Raw genomic sequence first — 21,717 nt, 5'->3', positions numbered from 1 at the left:
GACATAGAGGTTGCCTCTGTCCAAGGTTGGATACGCCACGCTAGGAGATACTTCCCTCCATGTGGGGACATAGAGGTTGCCTCTGTCCAAGGTTGGATACGCCACGCTAGGAGATACTTCCCTCCATGTGGGGACATAGAGGTTGCCTCTGTCCAAGGTTGGATACGCCATGCTAGGAGATACTTCCCTCCACCACACACACAATTGTGTTCTTTACTGTATTCTAAAGAACATACTTCTGGTTTACATATGTATATGGTTTTGTTGTGTGCTATTGTCTACAACTGTAATGTTTGGCCTAATAAATATGTTCTGTTTCTACATTGCATTGGTGTTTACAGTGTACTTGTTATCCCTCTCAGCAGATTACTTTCACTGTTGAACATTGTATTGAAATGTAGATATAAGCCTATGAAAGACCAAAGAGCTTTAGATTTAGAACAACAGTGTTTACATGGTATATCCAAAAATGTACTATTATGAAAGCAGTGTTTGCCATTTGATGCAAATGCTTCATTCTGACATGTGTTTATGGCATTTTGGATGCAGTCTTACATTTTGAAGGAGATGTGAGGCATTTTGTGTGTGCAGTTTTGGGAATTGTGTGTAGAGCTTTGAAAAACCAAGACAAACGTGTGTAAGCAGTTGGAAAAAACTGTAACATCTGAAAATTAAACAGGGAATGTTTTCGAAGCCCTTTGAATACAGCCTTTGTGATTGTGATATAAAATAGTTTTGGGTTTGACTCTCCCTATCCTCAGCACACATTGCATTGTTCTGCTGTAATCCAGTAGTAATCCTGATCAGAAGTGGTGTGTGTGTGTGTGTGTGTGTGTGTGTGTGTGTGTGTGTGTGTGTGTGTGTGTGTGTGACAACAGCTTTCCCCTCAGAACACTCAGAAGAGAGGGAGTGGGGATCTAAAAGAGGGGAATGAAAGGAAGTGATGGTACTCAGAGAGAGATAAATGGACAGTGAGAAAGAGAGGAAGAGAAGGGGGATGTCCTCAAGGGGCTCGATCCATCCCTCTGACACTCTAGATCATCTAAGGAAAGTGAGAAGAGGAGGTGAGGGGGATTGAGGAATAGGACCTTGAGTGGCAGGTGCAACCACAGTCTAAAGATCCTCCTGGAATGGGGTTTGGTGTGTGTGTGTGTGTGTGTGTGTGTGTGTGTGTGTGTGTGTGTGTGTGTGTGTGTGTGTGTGTGTGTGCAGTCACTGAGCTTCCAATTGGACTCTAAAACAAAGCAGCTCCTACAGATAACCAAGGCCTAATCAAGACATTAGAGACAGACCAATTCATGTGAAGGTAACCCAATTAATTGATGTCCCAGGCTAACACGGGCATAGAGACCTGTTGCAGGCGTCCCGTTTCAAGGTGGTTTTAGTGTCTGAGGAAACTTGTTCAGAGGTGTACATCTTTCCCAGACTTGTTTCCCATCCTGGGTTCCCCTTGTGGAGACTGACCAGACAGGGATACTACCATACTGTTCTGGCCTCTCCTTGTGGAGACTGACCAGACAGAGATACTACCGTCCTGTCCTGGGTTCCCCTTGTGGAGACTGACCAGACAGGGATACTACCGTCCTGTCCTGGGCTCTTCTTGTGGAGACTGACCAGACAGAGATACTACCGTACTGTTCTGGCCTCTCCTTGTGGAGACCGACCAGACAGGGATACTACCGTCCTGTCCTGGGCTCTTCTTGTGGAGACTGACCAGACAGAGATACTACCGTACTGTTCTGGCCTCTCCTTGTGGAGACAGACCAGACAGAGATACTACCGTCCTGTCCTGGGCTCTCCTTGTGGAGACAGACCAGATAGAGATACTACCGTCCTGTCCTGGGCTCTCCTGGTGGAGACTGACTAGACAGAGAGAATACCGTCCAGTCCTGGGCTCTCCTGGTGGAAACTGACTAGACAGAGAGAATTACAGTCCTGTCCTGGGCTCTCCTGGTGGAGACTGACTAGACAGACTACTTCTCAAAGTCATTAACTTTCTTCATCCTTTAGAACGTATGCGTTTTCTAAAACGTTAATTTTGGAAGACAAAAGCTTTCCAGACAGGCCCTTTGGAGCCGTTGGGAGGGGGGACAGTTTTATTCTAAGTTTTGTGTTCATTCCCTCGGGGTGTGGCGTGTTTGATCCCTGGGCAGCACAATAGCTCTGAGTGATTAATGCCTTCAGCCAAAATCCAATAAAGGGGCCGTAGAGTGGGAACAGGGTGGTACGGCATCTCTCTCTCTATCCCTCCATCCATCCATCCCTCCATCTCCATCCATCCATCCTCTGCCACCAGGGTCTAAATCAGCCTGCCGTTTGTTCTGCTGTGATCAATGTGTTCTGACAAAGTGAGAAGCCAAATTGCGGCACTTTATTGAAATGCTTCCTCCCACCTCCTCCTACCTGGCTGCCTGCCCTTGTCTCCTGTGGTTTCAGGAAGCCGCAGCACAGGGACCAGACGTGTGTGTGTGTGTGAATATGAGGTTGTGTTTGTGTGTCTATCTGTGGTTTCAGGAAGCCGCAGCACAGGGACCAGACGTGTGTGTGTGTGAATATGAGGTTGTGTTTGTGTGTCTATCTGTGGTTTCAAGCAGCCGCAGCACAGGGACCAGACGTGTGTGTGTGTGTGAATATGAGGTTGTGTTTGTGTGTCTATCTTTGGTTTCAAGCAGCCGATGCACAGGGACCAGACGTGTGTGTGTGTGTGAATATGAGGTTGTGTTTGTGTGTCTATCTTTGGTTTCAGGAAGCCAAAGCTAGAGCACATATATGCACAGACATCAGAACCTGTCAGTCTGTCTGTCTGTGTGTAAGTGCCAGGCTGATTCAGTGGCATGAGAATGCGGTCCTGTTAGTGCTTCTACAGACAGTGAGAAGACGGACAAGTTAGCACCAAATCAACTGAACTTAATTTGAATGCTCTAGGTTTGATATTGAATTCTGATGTAGTAGTCATTCGGCTGTGTGTGTTTGCGTGTGTGTGTGCGCGTGCGCATTTTAACACCAGCACCCTGTTTTTCTTTTAAATAGAGAGTGTGAAATAGGGTTGGAATTATGTTTGTTTTTTTCATTACAGTAAATCTCTGGTGACCTGACCTCGCCTCCAGTTGAAAAAGTGCTGTGTATTTTACTACACTAATGAACTTTTTGGATGAATATGTGTGTGTTTGCCATCGTCTTGCAGTGCCAAGTGGCACGAGTGATGATTCGGACAGAATCAGAAAAGACAGGCCTGAATGACAGGCCTTAGAGCCTGTGTCAATGAGGCCATTACATGACATCAGAGTTGTTAATTATTCAGTCCTACCAGTGTCATCCTCCCCTTAGAGATACAGCAGTATCTCCTTTCACTCAGTAACAATACCAGTCGGTCTCATCATGCTGATTTTTATTGATCGGTTTGGTACAAGGAAATGGTTCCATTGTGTATGGGTGGGGAAGCATATATACTGTATATATGTTATGAGAAGAATCAAACCAGACCACTGTGTAGTTGACATTTTAGGACACCCTCATGCCTCATTGGACAATCATGATATAAGGACTCAGTTTGTGATGTGCAATCAATTCATTGTACAGTATCAATGATCTGTTTTCCAATCATATCATACTCCTCAGCCCGTATGTGCTTGGTGTCTATTAAGCATGTTGTTTCGTCTGCTCCACTGGACCTGTGTGTGTGTGTGTGTGTGTGTGTGTGTGTGTGTGTGTGTGCACTCCAGTGGACCCTCTCTATAATGAGATCCATGCTTAGAGACCATTCATAATTGAATTGATAATGAGGCGTTAGGAGGGGTGCTCTGGAAAAGAGGGGAGATGGAAATAAAACATATGCACGTGAGATTACATTGGCATTAAATATTTGTCTGCTATGGGCCCTTTTCAAAAGTAGTGCACTATACAGGGAATAGGGTGCCATTTGGGATGCATCCCTAATCTGACTGTTTAAACTGGCGACGATGACATACCATGTTGACCTTCAGTGGCTGGAGTGGAGGCATCTATTTTTCTCATGCAACTACGGTACTGCCTACTTCTCTACTATACAGTACAGGACCCATCGTGTCCTTGAAGCTACATTTGATTCTCTGAATAGGGTGATGGCGAAATGCGTAGCTTCACTTCATTTTATAGTGCTTTCCTGGGTGACTCAGAAGTTCAATCAGTTGTTCTAAGTTGAAAAACTATTACAAAAGGGACTGAATGCTGAGGTCCCCATGGAAGGCTTTTCCTCTTACTCTGAACTGCACTGCCGTACAAGCTTAGCCTCTGCAGGCTTAAAGAGATTCAGTGTGTGTGTGTGTGTGTGTCTGTTCCGTGTGTGTGTCTCCAAGTAGCTAAGACTTGATTGAATTCAGCCAGGCCTCTCCCAGGCAGGTCACTCATGATCTTGACAGAGGGTCTTTTCATTGCCCCCCTGTCTGCCTGTCTGTCTCTGTGTGTGTGTCTGCATGCATGTGTGTGTTCACTTCAATTAGTGTGTGTGTGCGTGTGTGCGCGTGTGTGTGTGTGTACTAGTGGACAAGACAGGTTCTCTGATGGGGGGTGTTTCCATTGCCCCCTGTCTGCCCTCCAGGCCGCCTTCTGCTGATGGGATCAGGACTGAGGCTCAGTACCATTAATAACAACCACAGCCTCCTGGACCCCTGGTCTATCGGGTCCCTGTCCACAGCCTGCTGGACCCCTGGTCTATCGGGTCCCTGTCCACAGCCTCCTGGACCCCTGGTCTATCGGGTCCCTGTCCACAGCCTCCTGGACCCCTGGTCTATCGGGTCACTGTCCACAGCCTCCTGGACCCCTGGTCTATCGGGTCACTGTCCACAGCCTCCTGGACCCCTGGTCTATTGGGTCACTGTCCACAGCAGACACACACTGTATTGCCATCAATACCTCCGATTATTAGCCTAGCTGTAAGGAAATTATGTGTGGGTGGTGTGTCTGTGTGTGTGTGTCTGTGCATGTGCGTTCCTGTGTGTGTGTGTATGTGTGCATCCATCCAGCTGTTTCTCTGTGCATTCATGAGTCTATTCAGGAGTGTGCAGAGTCTTGTTAATCATATCAAGAGTTCTCTTTTGATCTATGCAGCTGTCCTTTTGAAGTCTGTTGTAATCAATTTGCTCATCATTTAAAGTGTCTGGCGGCCCTTGTGTGTGTGTTTTGTTTTGTTTTGTGTCCGCTCCAGTTAATGAGAACAGCACTCCTTCTGTTGTCCTTGAGATAGCAGCTAATTAGGCTGAGCCGTCTCTGCATCATTGGCTCATAATTCCCGCTTCACTCCCATAGAATGCCATGCAGCCCAGTAAAACGGTGTGATAATTCACTACAATCTGCTGAAATGATGGCGTACGGTGGATTGCATGGCTCCAAGGAGAGGCTCTGGAGGTTGGTCATGTGTACGTGAGCAAGACAGGCTATGACTTTTTTTGAAATCGACCAATTCCAAAGCTGTAAGCAGATTCAAGGTAACCCCAACCCACATCTGTTTGTATGAGTATCACAGCCATCCTGTTGACATCACATGCTCCTGTTATCAGTTCTTTTCAGCTGTGGCATACAACCCTGGCACATCTGTCTCCCATTATGGTGAGGATGGTGACACTTCAACATTTGTCCTTCATTGGTCCATCCCTGCGAGAGAGAGAGAGAGAGAGAGAGAGCAAGAGAGAGAGAGAGAGAGAGCTGACTCGGCCCTCACAGAGGTTCTTTATGAGTTCTCGTCCCGGGCCTGTCTCAGCACTCACGCTCTAAATTCTACCGAGGTTTGTGGACAGGATGGCAGTGAGTTACGACTGCAAGGAAAACCTTCATTCAATGCGCACACACACACACTTGCAGACACACACACTATTATACACTGACTCATACTGACACAGAAACACACACACACCTATCTTTCAGAAAGACCATTGAGTCAGAGAGAGAGAGAGAGAGAGAGAGAGAGAGAGAGAGAGAGACCTAGTAAGCAATCGAATGAAAGAGAGAAAGGTGTTGACCTCTCCAACCCTGCTAACAACCTGGGTTTTATGGGATGGACAATCAGAGGTCGTCACCCCTGGTTACTTGTACTCTTTGTGTTTCCTAGGGAAGAAACGGACCACTGAGAGAGACCTAGATGGAAGTCTATTCAGAATAATTGATGACACAATTTATTTTGATACCATTAATATTTTTTTATAGAATTAGTGTAGCACAGCCTATTTTCTATTTTTTTCTCAGAATGGGGTGAATTTTGGAAGTAATCAAACGCGATGGGGACAAGTCAAATGCAAGACAATGCTCTATACTACAGGCTTTGCATTGGAGCTTAGAGATTTGGAAATGGTATGTTGACTCAAACTGTGAGAGGTTAATATGGAACACATCAAAGGATTGGCTCAGTGATTCTCAGTGGACTCAGTGGTTCAAGGTAAGTTGTTGAGTTAAGGAGTGGGTCTTTTCCAATTCCAAGTTCCAACAAGGTATTTAAAAAAAAGGTTTAATTAGAGTATCTAGCAGCAGTATCTCCTGTACAGCATAACCTCTTGTTTAACTATTTCATTTGAAGGTTTTAACCATTTGTTTAAAACACTACCTGCAAAACCTCCCAGGGTTACAATTCTCTCAGTGAAGGCTCATAGACTGTGCACAATGAAGAGGTATCAGATAAACTTGAGATATGCACTTGATGTGACTTCTCTCTGTGTCCCAAATGGCACCCAAATGGCCCTGGTCAAAAGTAATGCACTATGTAGGGAATATGAGACTGTGAATATGAGAATGTGAGACTGTCTGCCAACTAATGTCAATAATAGGTATTTTGAAGGACAGACACTGTGTGTTATTACAGATCAGACTGGGGTGGAGAGCTCTGTGGTTGTGTGTCTGGGTGTATGCGTATCTGCGTGTGTGTGGGGCACACTGACAGGCCCAAAGATTGGAAGATACCCTTTCCCTCCCCTTTCCCTCCCAGATACCCTTTCCCTCCCCTTTCCCTCCCCTTTTCCTCCCAGATACCCTTTCCCTCCCCTTTACCTCCCAGATACCCCTTCCCTCCCCTTTCCCTCCCAGATACCCTTTCCTTCCCCTTTCCCTCCCCTTTCCCTCCCAGATACCCTTTCCCTCCCCTTTTCCTCCCAGATACCCTTTCCCTCCCCTTTTCCTCCCAGATACCCTTTCCCTCCCCTTTCCCTCCCAGATACCCTTTCCCTCCCCTTTTCCTCCCCCCTTTTCCTCCCAGATACCCTTTCCCTCCCCTTTCCCTCCCCTTTCCCTCCCCTCTCCCTCCCCTTTCCCTCCCAGATACCCTTTCCCTCCCAGATACCCTTTCCCTCCCCTTTCCCTCCCAGATACCCTTTCCCTCCCCTTTCCCTCCCCTTTCCCTCCCAGATACCCTTTCACTCCTTCTGACCAACCATACATCACTCTAGACTAGACACAGCATTACTATCTGGAGTCTGATGATACAAACGGTTCTCAAATTATCACTACATGACATGCCATATCAAATCCATTTAGCTGCTCACAGCGCAGTGTGATTGGAGGGCAGTGTGATTGGAGGGCAGTGTGATTGGCGGACAGTGTGATTGGCGGACAGTGTGATTGGAGCGCAGTGTGATTGGAGCGCAGTGTGATTGGAGGGCAGTGTGATTGGAGGGCAGTGTGATTGGAGGGCAGTGTGATTGGAGGGCAGTGTGATTGGAGGACAGTGTGATTGTGATTGGAGGGCAGTGTGATGGGAGGGCAGTGTGATGGGAGGGCAGTGTGATGGGAGGGCAGTGTGATGGGAGGGCAGTGTGATGGGAGGGCAGTGTGATTAGAAGGCAGTGTGATTGGAGGACAGTGTGATTGGAGGGCAGTGTGATTAGGGGGCAGTGTTATTGGAGGGCAGCGTGATTGGAGGGCAGTGTGATTGGAGGGAAGTGTGATTAGAAGGCAGTGTGATTGGAGGGCAGTGTGATTGGAGGGCGGTGTGATTGGAGGGCGGTGTGATTGGAGGGCGGTGTGATTGGAGGGCGGTGTGATTGGAGGGCGGTGTGATTGGAGGGCAGTGTGATTAGAGGACAGTGTGATTGGAGGACAGTGTGATAGGAGGGCAGTGTGATTGGAGGGCAGTGTGATTGGAGGGCAGTGTGATTGGAGGGCAGTGTGATTGGAGGGCAGTGTGATTGGGGGCAGTGTGATTAGGGGGCAGTGTTGTTGGACGTTAAGAACAGCTTAATAAGTGGCCCTCTCACCTCAAGCCTTTGTATCCTAATCAAAATTGACTTTCTTCATTGTTGGAGCCTATTTTGACTCTTTGAACTGTGCTTCACGCACCATAATAATACCCTGGATGTGCTGTAACAAGTTGTTTTGTTTCAATATAAATCAGGCAACTTTAAGGGGTGCAATCTGCGATTACAATCAGGACTTTTCTTCTGGAGTCTGTGTGTTGGAGTCTGAGTGGTGCAATGCAAGTTGTTCTCACTCAAAGTCTGTGTCCCAAATGGCACCATATTCCCTATATAGTGCACTACTTTTGACCAGGGCCCATAGGCATAGGTCCCTGGTCAAAATTAGTGCACTATAATAAATAGGGTTTCATTTGGGATGCAGACAGACTCTGAAGCAGTGCTAGAATACGTAACCACACCAGTCTGGGGAAACTGTAAGAGTGTAATAGGCTCTTCAACACTTGGATTTTCAGATTGGCAGCAAGGCCACTGGGTGCTTTCACTGATGTAGACAGACAGCAAGTGATGATTGCCCTCCCTGAGATTCTACTGGCTGCTGTGTATGAGTACTCACTTCCCAAAAAGACACAGCCCACAGACACACATTATGTAGCACTAAACAAAGACGAAGATATGCACTTTGTACTCTGTGGACTGTTTCCACTCTGGAGAATGCAAAGTGCAGACAGACACACATTCATATTATTTTGTTGTCTGGGGCTTTGTGCCTGGATAGATCACAGTCAAATAAATGACATTCCATATTATTTGTTACAACCCCGTCACGTCCTGTCAATGCCGTCACTCCCATAGAATTAAAAATAGAATGTTTATTCCTATGTTCGGTCCCAATGCTCTTTACTGTGTCTGAGACTCCGAGGTCAGATGTCATTCAAGCACATTCCTTGGGAAAGCCATTTCTTCTGTTTTAACGGACCTACTCAAGCGTGAGCACGGCGACTCAATAAGCAATTTCTACTACACTCCCATCACCCTTTTACCAAAAAGGTCATTTTCTATCAGCCTTTCCTCATCTTGTCCCACATTCCTATGGTCTTCCCCAAGTGTGTAGCCTACATATTACCCCCCTCCTGCTCCCCTCCTCTTTGGCTCTTAACGAGCCTCATTGTCCCCCTCCCATCGCCCATTGCCCAGACCCCTATAGGCCATCTCAGAGCAGGCATTAAAAAGATTGGTGAGGTTCAGCTATTGAGTAGAATTAGACATGGTCAATGTAACTGCCGACGGGACCAAACCCCTTGGGGAGAAAGGGGGAGGAGGGAGGAGAGAGGGGGAGGCTGAATAGGGATGAGAATATGGTAGCAGTATGTTTGTTCGTGTGTGTGGAGGGGGAGTGTGGTGCCTCATGCCTACTAGTTATTTATGAGTTTAGGTGGTAAAAGACAGTGTGAGTTGAACTCATAATTGGTGAATGTTTTCAGATGCTATAGTGTGGTAATAGTAGGCTGTAGATATGTCTTCTTACTTCCTAGATTTCTCTTGGCGCGGTACAGTAGGTTGATATGCTTTGCACTCTTGCTGTGTGTGTTTGCTTACCTTAGTTATTTCCCTAAGGGAACAATAAATATGACAAGGAAATTAAGTGTGCAGCATCTAATTTTATTTCCTAAAAAAACATTTGATTATGTGGGTAATCAAATGGTTTTAATTGAGAAACGTGGATATTATGTAGATTTATTTGAGAAATGTGGAAATTAGGTACACTACCGTTCAAAAGTTTGGGGCCACTTAGAAATGTCCTTGCTTTTGAAAGAAAAGCACATGAAAGAAAAGCAGAAGCATTGGCCCCTATTTTTCAATTACATTTTTCATACCCAAATCTAACTGCCTGTAGCTCAGGCCCTGAAGCAAGGATATGCATTTCCTTGGTACTATTTGAAAATAAACACTTTGAAGTTTGTGGAAATGTGAAAGGAATGTAGGAGAATCTAACACATTAGATTTGGTAATAGATTATACAAAGAAAAAAACAACCGTTTCTTTTGTATTTTGTGTATCATCATCTTTGAAATGCAAGATAAAAGTCATAATGTATTATTCCAGCCCAGGTGCAATTTAGATATTGGCCATGAGATGGCAGCAGTGTATGTGCAAAGTTTAAGACTGATACAAGGAACCATTGCATTTCTGTTGAAAATGTTGTATTAAGACTGCCCAAATGCGCCTAATTTGTTTATTAATAACTTTTCATGTTCAAATCTGTGCACTCTCCTCAAACAATAGCATGGTATTCTTTCACGGTAACAGCTACTATAAATTGGACAGTGCAGTTAGATGAACAAGAATTTAAGCTTTCTGCCAACATCAGATATGTCTATGTCCTGGGAAACGTTCTTGTTACTTACAACCTCATGCTAATCACATTAGCCTACGTTAGCTCAACCGTCCTGCAGGGGACCCACCTGAAGAAGTTAAAATAACATCAAATTGATCAGGAATACAGTGTAGACATTGTTAATGTTGTAAATGACTATTGTAGCTGGAGACGGCAGATTTTTTTATGGAATGTCTACATAGGCGTACAGAGGCCCATTCTCAGCTACCATCACTCCTGTGTTCCAATGGCACGTCGTGTTAGCTAATCCAAGTTTATCATTTTAAAAGGCTAATTGATCATTAAAAACCCTTTTGCAATTACATTAGCACAGCTGAAACTGTTGTTCTGATTAAAGAAGCAATAAAACATTTTTGGGTTCGATTACAGGCTCAAAATGGCCAGAAACAAAGACCTTTCTTCTGAAACTCATCAGTCTATTTTTGTTCTGAGAAATGAAGGCTATTCCATGTGAGAAATTGCCAAGGAATTGAAGATCTTGTACAGAGCTACTACTCCCTTCACAGAACAGCGCAAACTGGCAACTGAGCAAGAGGACAAGTACATTAGAGTGTCTAGTTTGAGAAACAGACGCCTCACAAGTCCTCAACTGTAAGCTTCATTAAATAGTACCCTCAAAACACCAGTCTCAACGTCAACAGTGAAGAGGCGACACCGGTATGCTGGCCTTCTAGGCAAAGAAAAAGCCATATCTCAGACTGGCCAATAACAAGAAAAGATTAAGATGGGCTAAAGAACACAGACGTAGGACAGAGGAACTCTGTCAAGAAGGCCAGCATTCCAGAGTCGCCTCTTCACTGTTGACGTTGAGACTGGTGTTTTGCGGGTACTATTGAATTCGTCTAAAGAAGGCCAGTTTTATTGCTTCTTGAATTAGAACAACAGTTTTCATCTGTGCTAACATAATTGCAAAAATGTTTTCTAATGGTGATCAATCATTTTAAAATGATAAACTTGGATTAGCTAACACAATGTGCCATTGGAACACAGGAGTGATGGTTGCTGATAATGGGCCTCTGTACGCCTATGTAGATATTCCTAAAAAATCTGCCATTTCCAGTTACAATAGTCCTTTACAACATGAACAATGTCTACACTGTATTTCTGATCAATTTGATGTTATTTTAATGGACAAAAAAATTAGCTTTTCTTTAAGAAACTTTTGAACGGCAGTGTAGGTTTAATTGAGAAACATGGATATTATGAAGGTTTAATTGATAAATGTGATATTATGTAGGTTTAATTGAGAAACGTGGATATTATGTAGGTTTAATTGAGAAACGTGATATTATGTAGGTTGAATTGAGAAATGTGATATTATGTAGGTTTAATTGAGAAACGTGATATGATGTAGGTTCAATTGAGAAACAAGTGCTGTATTTCTTCTGCCACAAATCAGATACCTGGGAGCATCTTCTGATCTGATGAGCTGGTGTTGGTATTCCACTGGTACTAAAGCTAATGTCGAGGTTAGCGTGTTTGTGTGAGCTTGTGGTTGTGAGTGCGTGTATGTTTTTTTTTGTGTGTGTGTGTGTGTGTGTACATGTGTGCGCAACAGAAGGCTTAGTGAGAACAGCACATTTTTCATACACTTACTGCTCATGGGGCCTCAATAATACTGTACATCCTGATATAAGATGCTTAACAATCATATCCACTCAACATAGCTTAAGATCAAATGCATCAAAGAACCCATTGGAGTGGGACCAGTCCTCCATGGAGACTTTCCCAAAGGAAATTACCAATTTAATTTTGATTAGTTTTTTTCTTGTTATTTTCTTGAAGCGTAAACATCAATAGCTACATCCGTTCATTTGCAGTGAAACACTTTATTTCTCATATATGGGGTAGGTAGCCTACCTTGTTTTTTTATGAACAGCACCAGTGATTGCATGCATCCCAAATGGCACCCTATTCCATATTTTTCGTCAAAAGTAGTGCACTGCATAGAAAATAGGGTGCCATTTGGGACACGGGCATTGTCTTCTCAATGGGCTGGAAGCAATTTAATCAGTGTCCTAATTGATTCAGATGAGATTTGGTTGAAGGACTTTCTATTGAGTTGTAATTAGAAGCAGTCCCCTGGGCAACAGGGTAGAGAGTAGACCCATCACCATCCGGATGAGGGAAGGTGCAGGCATGGGCGCTCAGGGCCCTAAATCATCCGTCTCCGGTATGGCGAAGCAGAGTGGAGCCGGAGAGGAGAGGCAGTGATTCATCCTAAACCTTTATGGCTGGTAGGGAGAGAGAAACTGTCTGACACACCTGCTGGCCCAGCGGCCTTGTGGAATGGGATAAAAGCCCTCTGATATTATTAAAAGACAAGAGTGTTTTGAAGGAGTTTTTATGGCCTCCATTTGTCCGCTCCGCCTCTCCCTTCCTGTCCGTTGCTTTTGTTTGAGTGAAAAGGCAACACCTCAAAGATGCACTCCACCCCAACCCCCACACAGCAGAGAAAGAGAACATGAACAAGGGAAAGAAGACAAGCTATAAAGTGTCTCTACTCATAGGCTATTATTCTGTCTTCAGGGCCCTTTGCCTGCTATTGCACCATCCAAGCTCCGCAACTATTTGCATTTCATGTCATTAATCAGACTTTACTCTTTCTCACCTTGCTTTTAGATACGCAGTATGTGGGTATCACTTAGTGGGTAGGGAAAACATATTTAGCATTTTGGTCTAGAAGATGTACCTCCCTCGCTTTTGATGCTTTTCCTACGAGGGTATTTTCATGGCCTACAATACATCATCAATCTCTGAGCTGCTCTTTCTCTCTTCAGAACGTTTTCTCTGATGTGTCTTGACACACGCTGTGGGCTCAGTGCAAACACTCTACTCTACCTGGCCCCATCTACTTCAGACCTTGTTCAATATATTCACTGTTACCATAGCTACAGGGTGGCATCCAATGTCAGTGAGTGAGCTGAGAGACAATATGAAATCAGAGCAACCTCAATGACTGGACCTCCCACCTCCTCTGTGTGTGTGTGTGTGTGTGTGTGTGTGTGTGTGTGTGTGTGTGTGTGTGTGTGTGTGTGTGTATCTCAGGGACTGTACCTCCTGCTTCCAACGGTAGTCACTCTGCTCGATTGTCAGAGGGCTATTGACAGGGGACGTGTCTGGTCATTCATTAGTCAAAACCCCTGGAAGTTCCCCTCTAAGCCATGAGCACACTGTCCACAGTCCATGGATAGTTTACTGACTGACTCCTTCTCCCAGCCAGGCAGTCTGTTATGTGAATATGAATGCGAATGTGTGTGTGTGTGTGTGTCAAAGACAAGTGTAGCTGTGGTGGCGAAGGCAAGTGGGATGTAAAAGGGTTCGTTTCCCTATGGGGACAGCCGAAGAACCCTTCTGGAACCTTTTTTCTTAGAGTGTAGTAGGCCTCTTTGATTGTCCTTGCTAAAGGAGCAGTGGTGGACACACTCACCCAGGCACACACACGCTTGGTGCCAGGTCTGCCTGCTTGCTGTGACTCAGAGGGGACTGTGACCAGCTGTTCAAGGCTTTAATTCTCCAGTTTTGGGAGTTAGACGTGTGTGTGAGTGTGTGCGTACTTGTGTGTGATTTGATGATGTGTGTATGTAGACTGATGAAACCACATCTGTCCACCCAAAGTGCCAGTGGAGCCTAGTCTATCCACCCACACCTCCACCTGCTGTTAGCGTTTACCCATGGGTCTAGTTGACTGTGTCTGTGCCAAGACCAGCACTGCTCTATGGGTGGTAGAGCTACTGCTGGCCCTCCTGGTCTTCTCTCTCTACACCAGCCAAGCACTATTTTAATTAACACCAATTCTATTTTAGTGTAGGCACTACCTTTAAGTTTGAATATACTTTACATAGCAGTGTATCTAACAGTAGTGTTTTCCTTTCTCGCAGATTCACTGCATACTTTTCACCGCAAATGATGTTCTAGCTAGGGTTGACATGACGGAATGCTGTATGCTTAGGGCTTTTCGATGTATGTCTAGTGGCACTTCTGTGTTCCTTGGCATCTACCCTGAGCCTGTTGTGTTGACTGTTACTGTATTGTAATGACAAACACCCCAGCAGCTCATGTGCATTTGCCTAATTAGTTACCAGCTGTAGTGAGAGGGAGTGGGTTAATGGATTGTGGGCAATAAGGTTGATTTTAAACTCAACCAACCTAGTAATGTGTTATTGATCGGCCCATTTAAAGGAATGCTATTACAAGGAGACCTAACCCTGTGAATGTGAGAGCAGGAAGTAAGTTATTAATCTACTTTACTGGTATTACGTGCCACAATGGTAACATTGTAAGAAGGCTCAAGGGTGGGTGATGATGGACTACAGGTTTCAGCCAGGCTGTATTCCCTTGTATATTATGTCTGCAGGAAATGACATTTACTACGGAGGAGGAAGTGGAGAATTGTGTGGTACTGTTCAAGGCTGCTTAACACGGTTTATTCTGGAGTGGCTGAACTGAAATGCACTGAAAAAAAAGATTTTGATTCGACGTACAATAATGTTGTTGAGCAAAACTCACAACAAAATGTTTATGTCTGAAAATGTTGTTCAGCAAATTCACAATCCTATTGCAGCGGGTTGTACGATTGTACGTTGAATCAACATTTTAGTTTTTTACTGTGTGGCTGAAGGAAATGACTATGTGCTTAACCCGACCTGGAGCCAGCGAAGTGCGGCCAAATGTAAAGTTTACATGAAAGCAAAAAGGCGCAACTATCACTCTTCAAGTTAAAAACATTCGGCCAGTAGGTCAAAACATTAATGCTTTTATCTTAAATAAATTACATTTTAAGAATGAGAGCTCATGTGAACTGAGATTGCAGCAATACCTAGGCAACTTAAGTACTGTGAGAGGTGTTGGGATGAAATGATGACTAAGATATTTCAGCTCTTCATGTGCTTTATCTACTCAAAACAATTAGTTTAAAACATTGTTTTCAGTATAGGGATCTCTCTAGAGAATAGCTGAAGAGAGTGTTTTTCTTGTGTTAAGCTCATTTCTATGAGCCATAGATTTGAAGCTCACAGTGTTCTGGTACATTAACTCATGGTAACTTGCACCCCATTGAACAATCTACTACCCTTTCATTCAATTTTCTGATTTTAATCAGCCGTTAAATTAACTTCTGAGGTTTAATTGCGTATTTTGAACGATTATGGTGAGGTCAGGGGTTAGGTACTTCACAGACATGGCTCCTCGGTGTTTAAGTGTCTCTGTTTGCAATTTTCTCTCCTCACTCTCTCACCTGTCTCTGTTTTTCACCTTGTTTCATATTCATATACACCACCGTTCAAAAGTTTGGTGTCACTTAGTAATGTCCTTGTTTTTGAAAGAAAAGCACATTTTTTTGTCCATTAAAATAACATAAAATTGATCAGAAATACAGTGTAGACACTGTTAATGTTGTAAATGACTATTGTAGTTGGAAACGGCAGATTTTTTCGGAATATCAACATAGGTGTACAGAGGCCCATTATCAGCAACCATCACTCCTGTGTTCCAATGACACATTGTGTTAGCTAATACAAGCTGCAAAGAAAAGTTGCGGAGTTTCAAAGAAAAAGCCTTATCTCAGACTGGCCAATAAAAAGAAAAGAGTTAGATGGGCAAAAGAACACAGACACTGGACAGAGGAACTCCTAGAAGGCCAGCATACCGGAGTCACAGTTGACATTGAGATTGGTGTTTTGTGGGTACTATTTAATGAAGCTGCCAGTTGAGGACTTGTGAGGCGTCTGTTTCTCAAACTAGACACTCTAATGTACTTGTCCTCTTGCTCAGTTGTGCACCGGGGCCTCCCACTCCTCTTTCTATTCTGGTTACGCTGTTCTGTGAAGGGAGTTGTACACAGCGTTGTACAAGATCTTCAGTTCCTTGGTAATTTATCACATGGAAAAGCCTTCATTACTCAGAACAAGAGTAGACTGACGAGTTTCAGAAGAAACACCAGTCTCCGGGATTGTACTTATGTGTCAGGAACCAGAAGTGTTATCATGCAACCACAGACTCTTTGCAACACATCTTCTTTTTCAAACTCTCTCTCTTTCTTCCCTTCTTTCTCACAGTTGTATCCCAGAGGCCCACCTTGGCAGTTAGAGGAAAGGCTCCGCCCCCATCACCATGACAGCAGCGTTGCCACGGAACGCTGCCCCCCTGTCTGTGCCTGGCCTGTTGCTCCTCCCCCTGCTTCTCCTGCCCCTCCCCATCGCACTGTCCCAGAAGCCCATGCTGCCCTCCCCATCCGCCCCCACACCCGCCCCCCAGTACCTATCCCGGCCGGAGTGTACCCGGAGAGAACACCCTGTGGTCACCTTCCAAGGTAAGTCTTAATATGCTGTACACTGTACACACCCTCCTGATTGGACAGAGCCATTCACGAGGCCCTTCCTCTAACGAATGTATGCAAACTTGATTATTTACAGTAGACTTAAACCCGTTTTATTACTCGACATAACATTGGTCTTAGATACCCCATTTATAACTCTCAATCCTTTCACCTCTATAATGCATAGTTTCATGACCTAAAGGCTCTTCTTGAACCAAAGTTTGGATGAAATTGTTTGACCTAAGAATGTTTTGCCAAAGGGATCAGTGTGAAACTGTACACCCATTATGATTAAATCAGTGAAGAGAATGACTGAACAGACTACAAGCCTAACAGGTTACAGGGAGGAGCAGCCCTTGGTACAGACAAGCACTATAGCCATCTCTCATATCACGCTATACAGCAGGGGTCTCCAACCTTTTCTGGCAGGACAGCTACTTAAAAAAGATTAAACATATCGCAAACGACATTTTTTTTATAGCTTTCAAATAGGCACATTATTCTCTTCTCCTCTACCCCGAAACTCTTCACCGGGTCCTTGGTGTACAAGAGATGTGTTTTACGTCATTATACTGTACCTAGTAAGATAGTGGTTAATAAACAATATTTTGGCATGACAGCCCCATAGAATTATCTTTTCTATTTTCCCAAATTCTGTTTGTTTTTTCCTGGTTTGGGATTTTTTTCAGTTTTTTACTCTTAATATTAAAATTATTCATAAAGACGGATGTGGATGTTCAGAGTCGATGTCAATGCTTAAATCACATTAGAAGACCGTTTTTGAGGCCTGGAAAAAAAGTAATTCAGATTATCTTTGGTGTATTTCCCTTTTAATTGCACATTTAGCAAGAGAGTAAATGTGTCAATCTAGCGATGTTTCTGCTGTTAGGCCTACTGCTGCAGCACATGTCATGACAGTTTGCAAAAGTATGGCAACACAATTGATACAAATAATCATGATATAGTTCTGTCAGGTAAGCCTATTTTGTATTTAACAGTTAACATTTAATTGTGAAGGTTTTTGGAGAAAGTCTTTCTGTCTACCCACAAGACGGCTATCATTAGCATCGACAACAGACAAGGGCAATATTGCTGGAAATGAATTGGCTGTTTAAACCAATAGTAGGTAACCAGGGGTGGGATAATGTCAATGTGACTTTGATTAGATAGTAGCCAGGCACTTTATGTTTACGACAGTTTGCAATGGAACACATGAAAAAATGCACATACTTTCGGGAATTAATTGGCGAGCTACTCATAAGTGGGCTGCGAGCTACTGATAGCTTGTGTTCCACCTGTTGGAGAACCCTGCTATACAGAGAGAAACAGAGATGCTTTATGTTGATGCCAGCACCGTTTGACAAACATACCAGTAGACAAGGAGATAAACACTTTTCATTTCAATCTTTCTGGCTGCCAGCTTCAATAATTCCACATGTTGGTTGGTTTACACACACTCAAATGCACATACACACATAACAGAGACAGAGAGAACATTGTGTACAGGGATACCCCTTTATCTTCTCTGTTCATCTATGCAGTGGGTTAAGAAACAAGGTGTTCTCCATAGTGAGAACGAGACATGCAGAGTGAAGGAGGGAGGATAACACTCAAATGGCTGTTTATTTCAGGAGAAGGTGTTTTTGTTAACCTTTCCAAGGGCCATGAATAGATAGATTGGTCAAATAAATTCCGTTCAGTGTGTGGAAAGAAAGACGGAAATAAATAGTGAAGTGAGAGCTAGAGGTTTTACTTATTATTGGAAATATGCCCAAACCTCTCTAAAATCGATGGGTCATATGAACGTTTCCTGGGGCCCCTATAGCCTGCTTTTTATTGCAGTGCAGCATTATCACCTGAAATGGTCTTCTTTCAGGGGCCAGTTTATTAATGTGATCATGAGGTTCACCGGGGTCCAGGTGGAGGGCTGGAAGCCAAGGAGGACTATTTTTTTTCAAATGATTCCATTTTCCATTTACAGGTTGAGATTTGAATGAATCAGTAGAAAAGAGCAGGGGATATGGTTAAGACTATTCAATGTCACCGTTTCAGCACAAGGCCATTCTCAAGACCTATTCAGTATCTCTAATGGTAAGTTACCTGGATCAAAAATATCCTTTCACTCAGCTCCATTCATACCTACCTACCTTTAGTGTGCTTACAGCTACCAGATAATCCCTAGACTAATGTCAGTGCTGCCTACTGCACATCAAAGGCATACTTCACCCACTTTAGGATGACTCTCACAGATGGAGAGCAGACGGCCCATTTGCTTTGCATAGGTGGCAGTATAACCCTTTATGTGGGGGGAGCAGCTATAGAAATGCCGGAACAATGAAGGTGTCAGGCTGAACCTGAGATTAGTCCCAGTGATTGATGAACGTTTTATCGCAGGGTGGTGGAGCGGTCACTGAGCCAAGTCACCTTGTGGAGGGGTGGGGTGGGTTGCACACGGAATGGGGGCCCTTTTAATCTGGCTGGGGTGATGTGTGTGTGTGTGTGTGTGTGTGTGTCTGAGCAGGGAGAAGGGATCAGGGGCATCTTCTTGGCCTTTCTAGCCTCTGAAGCTGGTGCACTTCACTGGAGCATGGTGTTCCATTCTCATTTAGGGGCCCCTTCCCCATCCTCTTAAGATGTTTCTGGTGGCAGTGTGTTAACCGCCATACCGTGGAGGCCCCTCTTCTTTGAAAAGGCTTACACGCCAAAACGGATCTCATGCCGAAAAAAGTCCCCTGACTGGCAGTGAGGCGCCTGACTGTATAACTTAGAGTAAAGGTAACAGTCACCGTGCGCTATTGCTGTTGAAGGACTGGACAGGTCACTGAGTTTGTCCCAGTTGTTGTTGACAAACGTGATCGTGATCAGTATCATACTCAAGGTGTTGGAGAGAGAAACTGTAAAAGGCTCTCTGTCATTATCATCCTCTTTGTCACCTCTGTCCCAGTGGCCAGTATCACATCTCACATCTATCCATCAATTGTGGCCTGTAGGAGAGATAATCTAGCACGGTAAGAGGTGGTGCCAGAGTATCACCTCAGAATCATCTCCTCTCACATTCCATCCAGAGATCTGAGGCACGGAACCTCCATTCCTCCACCCTGGAGACGCCAAGTAGCCTAATTTCTCCTCTAAGCCTCCCAGTGATAGCCTGGTCCCAGATCAGATTGTGCTGTCTTGCTAACTTCTATTGTCATTCCACGACCATATGAGTTGGCTATACAGCACAAACAGATCATAGGTTATTGCTTTCATCATTACCACACTGCGTACCACTGCTAGCTTGCTTCTGAAGCTAAGCAGGGTTGGTCCTGGTCAGTTCCTGGATGGGAGACCAGCTGCTGATGGAAGTGGTGTTGGAGGGCCAGTAGGAGGCACTCTTTCCTCTGGTCTAAAAAATATCCTAATGCCCCAGGGCAGTGATTGGGGACACTGCCCTGTGTAGGGTGCTGTCTTATGACTTTACAGCTGGCACATCTAGTGGAAATAGCACAGTTCTGCCTCCAGGACAAGACTCATCCCAACACACGTCGTCAACCTGCAAAGAGATCTGGGAATAGGCTGTCCTGTTGAGGCCCTGACCATCCTAGTGTCTGGTCAAAAGTATTGCACTAAATAGGGAATAGGTTACCATTTCAGACACAGACATAGTTTGTCTGAACACGCTGTACACCATCCTCAAACTCAGAAAGGATTGAATCAGCCCACTAGTACAGCTTTACCCTGTCATCCATCCTGATCATTCCACCACCCACAGAGAAAATAGCACCTATAACAAGGAGGTAACCATGATAATGCCAGGCACCTAGATGCATTCTACTGCCATGGGTCCATACCAGAGAACACTTGACTTGAACAGTGAACCCCACCAAGCATGCTGTACAATTCAGTGCAACTTGGCCATTGATTTGTAGGTGTGGGGAGGGGGGGGCAGAGTTGTCTGTATTTTCAGCCTGCTGTCATGATGATTCCACTGGGGTTGTGTGTGAATTGGGAAGAGAAAGAAGAGGCATTTTAGTTGAAAATTGCACATTTTCCTCTCAGAATTGTCACTCTTAAAGCCGGTTCACCTGCTTTGTGAACTCAGTGAAACAAGTTGCAGAGCCATCTTCTTCTCGTCTCTTTCCTCTCCTCTTCTCTCCTCTTTCCCCTCATCTCCTCATCTCTCAACCCGAAGCTGCTGTAATAGGCAGTGGATTGTTTAGTCTTCTCCGGCAGGATTGTCTCGCTATCTGTTCTTGTCTGGATAATGACGCTGTCGTTTAAGCCGTGTCACTGTCCGAAGGGCCTCTTGAGATCTTGAGAAAGAGAGAGAGTGCAAGAGAGAGCAAGAGGAAGAGAGAGATGGTAAAAATTCTCTGTGCCGTGATAACGGATAGAAAAGGGAGGTGTGAAAGTTTGAGCCCCCAGTGTGTGATTTGACTGGTCCTGTGATGGATCCATCAGTCATTGTGTTGAATGGTCCTCCAACACTTCAGTTCTCCTCAGACTGTTGTTAGCAGGCTGCTAGTGGGGATGCTGCTGGGGCTTCATGGTCACTTCTGATTGGCTATCTCACTCAGAGCCTGGGGAAGGAGGAAAATAATGGATGGAGGGGAAAGAGTTGGACTTTATTGGCACTTCAGTTGAGTTAAAGGGAGCGGTATTATCTCTCTCTTTCTCTCTCTCTCTCTCTCTCTCTCTCTCTCTCTCTCTCTCTCTCGTTGTCTCTCTTTGTCGCAGAAAATGAGTCATAGTGGTACCTGCTCTGTGAGCCTCACTCTTGTCCTCAAACACACACCCTCTCCCACCTTTTCAAAGAAACAGGTGTAATGCTCCTCACCAGACTCCTTTGCCAAATTTCTAGCTGTCCTGGA

General features: G+C 44.6%; 1 protein-coding gene across 4 annotated transcripts in view; it reads left to right on the top strand.

The window, feature by feature from the left end:
• The window catches only part of sema5ba (sema domain, seven thrombospondin repeats (type 1 and type 1-like), transmembrane domain (TM) and short cytoplasmic domain, (semaphorin) 5Ba), a 200,155-nt gene that overhangs the window by 62,002 nt on the left and 116,436 nt on the right, over nt 1-21,717 (top strand). For all 4 annotated transcript variants that reach the window (XM_064944475.1, XM_064944477.1, XM_064944476.1 and 1 more), the window contains one exon: nt 16,605-16,858. In XM_064944475.1, coding sequence (XP_064800547.1) covers nt 16,660-16,858 — 199 coding nt within the window. In that variant the 5' untranslated portion in view covers nt 16,605-16,659. The remainder of the gene's footprint in view (nt 1-16,604; nt 16,859-21,717) is intronic.

The sequence above is a fragment of the Oncorhynchus masou genome, chromosome 29, assembly GCF_036934945.1.
Source record: "Oncorhynchus masou masou isolate Uvic2021 chromosome 29, UVic_Omas_1.1, whole genome shotgun sequence".
Classification (NCBI taxonomy): domain Eukaryota; kingdom Metazoa; phylum Chordata; class Actinopteri; order Salmoniformes; family Salmonidae; genus Oncorhynchus; species Oncorhynchus masou.
The sequence above is the reverse complement of the archived record's forward strand: the minus strand, read 5'-3'. Positions and strand labels throughout refer to the sequence as shown.